Source organism: Papaver somniferum, unplaced genomic scaffold (genome assembly GCF_003573695.1).
Source record: "Papaver somniferum cultivar HN1 unplaced genomic scaffold, ASM357369v1 unplaced-scaffold_128, whole genome shotgun sequence".
Taxonomy (NCBI): Eukaryota; Viridiplantae; Streptophyta; class Magnoliopsida; order Ranunculales; family Papaveraceae; genus Papaver; species Papaver somniferum.
The window spans coordinates 6115702-6119332 of NW_020621936.1; the positions used below are offsets into that span (position 1 = coordinate 6115702).

Consider the following 3631-nt stretch of genomic DNA (forward strand, 5'->3'; position numbering starts at 1 on the left):
AAAAATCACCACAGTTCTACAACAAAAGTGGTTAATGAAATTGTTTACAAAAAGGGTAAAGAAAATGCAGTTGTTGATGCCTTATCTAGAAGACCAGTTACATCTACAAATTGCTCTGCAATGTCTATGTCTCAAACAAATTGGATGCAGGACATTCTTCAAAGCTATGTTGGTGATGACAAGGTGCAACAGATCATTACTCAATTGCTTGTATCTGCTAACTCTGTTCCACATTATTCTTACAAAGATAAGATATTGAGATACAAATCTAGGGTATATGTGGGAGCTAGCAATGGGTTCAGAGCCATAATCTTAAATATTGTACACACCTCTGTTGTTGGAGGCCATTCTGGCATTCAGGCCACTTATGTTAGGGCCAAGTCCCATTTCTTTTGGCCTAACATGAAGAAGGAGATACTATTGTTTGTAGCTAAATGTGACATATGCCAAAGAAATAAGGGTGAATGCTCTTTCCCATCCGGTTTAATGCAACCCCTTCCAGTACCTGAGCATGCATGGAAGCACATCACCATGGATTTCATTGAAGGCTAACCTATAAGTGATAGGAAGAGTGTTATACTGGTGGTTGTTGACATACTCAAAAAGTACAACCACTTCATTGCTCTGCAACACCCTTATACAATTTCTTCTGTGGCAAAGGCATTCTTGGATCAGGTATTCAAACTCCATGTCCTACCTTCTTCAATTGTGTCTGATAGAGATAAATTCGTTACTAGTCATTTCTGGCAAGACCTATTTAAGGCTTTGGGTATTAGCTTGAATACCAACACTGCTTACCATCCTCAGACTGATGGCCAATCAGAGAGAGTTAATTCTTGTTTGGAGACTTACTTAAGGTGCATAACTGGCCATAAACCTAATAAGTGGTGTCAATGGTTATCTCTTGCTGAGTGGTGGTACAACACTAGTTATCATACTAGTTTAAAAATGTCTCGCTTTCAAGCTTTATATGGCTATCTTCCTCCACACATGGCCTTCCCATCTGCTGTCACAACTTCTGTAGCTGTTGTGGAGACATATCTCAAAAATAGAGAAGCAATGTTTGACATTCTTAAGGAATCTCTGCACAAAGCTCAAGAAAGGATGAAATTATTTGCTGATAAGACAAGGAAAGACAGATACTTTGCAGTGGGTGACCTAGTATATCTGAAACTCCAACCTTAAAGACAGGCTTCTGTTTCACTGAGAAAGAATTTCAAGATGTCTGCAAAGTTTTATGGACCTTTTCATATTTTACAAAAAATTGGACCAGTGGCATACAAATTACAGCTTCCAGATCAGGCTAGGATTCACCCTGTCTTTCATGTGTCACAACTGAAGTAACACATTGGTAAGAAGCACATCCCCTCTCCTACCTTGCCTATTGTTGTTCATGCAGGTGAAGTAAACATGGTACCTGCTAAAGTTCTACAACACATGACCCTTCTTGTTGGAAAGAGGCCAGTGAAACAGGTGCTCATCCAATGGAATAATTCACCTCCAGAAGATGCTACTTGGGAAGACATGGCTAACATCAAGTCTCGCTATCGCAACTTTATCCTTGAGGACAAGGAAAATTTCCAGCAGTAGGCAATGCCATAGTCTTATTGGGTGTATTAAGTTATATGTCTGCCCGTATCAAGAGAGTGGGTGCTCTAATAACTTCTTAGTTATTGGTCAGTTGTTAGTCGATCAGATAGTGACAGGTGTACACTATCTGATCGTTGTTGTTAGGTCTTTCTCTTCTCATAAATATGTAAGAACCTCCATCTTATCTTCATTAATGAGAAATATAGCAAGTTTAGTAGCTGAGGTTGTGTTGATTAGGAACTCAGATTCATTTTCATTATCTCTTGATCACCAAATTGTACTGAATACAATACAGATTGTGGAAGTCATAAATCACAACCAGTGAACTCACATCACGTACATAATAGTAAATGTTTTGGGCGCTGACAGTTATTTTATGCATATATGTATTGCAGTTCCTGAGTCTATAAGAGGCAATAAACATTAGTAAAAGTATTTAGGTGTTATTTGATAGACAAGACTCGGAAAATCACAAAAATCCATGTAGTACTGGTCCGAATAACATAGAGATTGGAGCTCAGCTTGTTGCGAGACTCCCATCCAATTCTTGTAAACTCCTTTCTTTTAATGAGCATTAATAAAATTTAAGTTTCTTGTTGAGAAAAAAAATGTAATCAAAATAAATAGTAAACGAAAAGCAAGTCAGTTCTCAATGAAAATAAACCAGCTGCTGAGCTAATAATAAAATCAGCTCTTATATTTGTAGGAATGTGTTCTCATTTCCATATGGCCTTTTTGAATGCAACAGATAAATCCTTCTCTTCTTGCTCTTGATCAACATAAGTACCCGAATTAAGTTTTTTTTTTTAATAGGAAAGTAGAATTTATTAATAAAATTAAGAAGCAACAATACTGTTTTGGTCACTTAAGATCAATATATTGATCCAAGTAGGCCAGTTTGAATAATAATCAACTACACTACTTTGAGTTTTAGCAAATTTAACTAAAGAATCAGCTAAGCTATTTGCATCTCTATTTGCATTTCAGTACCCGAATTAAGTGAAACCGAGTTCTGCACATAACTCTCTATTTGGAATATAGAATGTGTGAAATAACTCCTATCGCCATTCATCTTCAAAATACTATATTTATCATCCTTCGGATCATATAAAACCATAGTACTATCATCTGCCTTATCATCGTGTTGGGTTTTAATCTCGCAAAGAAGCTCTCTGTTTCTTAGACATTGTATCTGCCTGAAGCAACGAAGCGTACGGCCAAACATAGTCATCCAAGGAATGTTATATACTTGCATCCAAGACTCTTTGACTCCGTAATCCTTCATAACCCAGACCTCAAAACTTTCTGAAGAATCATCACTACTATAAAGCATACAAAGATACCTATCCAACACATCGAGATGTCTATTACCGCCATTGACATCAAACTTTCCTGGTTGTATGATTTCACGAGTACTCTAGTCTCCAACATCCATAGCGATTAAGACCCTGGAGGAGGAGGAGGAATTTGCAAACCAGTGAAGAGCTCCGTTAGACAACACCCCCGGTGGTGTTTCACGATAAAATTTGTAAGGAATATATCCTGGTTTCCATGAATCTGATCTCAACAAGTAGACACCAACTACAGGTCGACTGTTGTTCCTACCAGGTAATATTTCTAATAACTTGTAATCATCGATCAAGCAGTCGTAACCAAACCCATTGTTAAGAGTTAATGTAATGTTGTTGTGCATAAGTGTTGAGTACAAGCTTTATTCCACATGCATTTTAGAATGCAAATAACTTTGGTCTTATGAACAAGCCTTGTGTACAAGGCATATGTATCATGCATTTATGAATGCATCTGTTTTAGTGTAGAATATGTATGGACAAAGAGGGTCCACATATATCTCTTTCCTTGGGCCATATATTGACCAAGAATAGAGAGAGAATGTAATATCTTGAAATTAATGAAATCAAAGAGATAGAGAGGAAATACTTTCCTCATCTCCATTTCATATCAAAATCATTCCAAACAATCAAATATATTCAATCAAATTACTAACAATTGGTATCAGAGCATAGATTGTTTGAATCTGATC

At 36.8% G+C, this 3631-nt stretch overlaps 1 protein-coding gene across 1 annotated transcript; it reads right to left on the bottom strand.

Moving 5' to 3' along the window:
- Window positions 1-2545: 2545 nt before the first annotated feature.
- Window positions 2546-3283, bottom strand: LOC113331851 (F-box protein At3g07870-like). Its single transcript, XM_026578504.1, has 2 exons — window positions 3066-3283; window positions 2546-2933 (listed from the first exon to the last, which is right to left on the bottom strand). Exons 1-2 carry the CDS (start codon window positions 3281-3283, stop codon window positions 2546-2548), a joined length of 606 nt encoding a protein of 201 aa, XP_026434289.1.
- Window positions 3284-3631: the final 348 nt, after the last annotated feature.

Bases quoted from the DNA above. Each gene is read 5' to 3' on its own strand.
- LOC113331851 (XM_026578504.1), bottom strand. From the start codon at position 3,283: ATGCACAACAACATTACATTAACTCTTAACAATGGGTTTGGTTACGAC. The intron at 2,934-3,065 runs GTTTGCAAATTC...TGTGTTGGATAG, and splicing joins TCTAACGGAGCTCTTCACTG to GTATCTTTGTATGCTTTATA.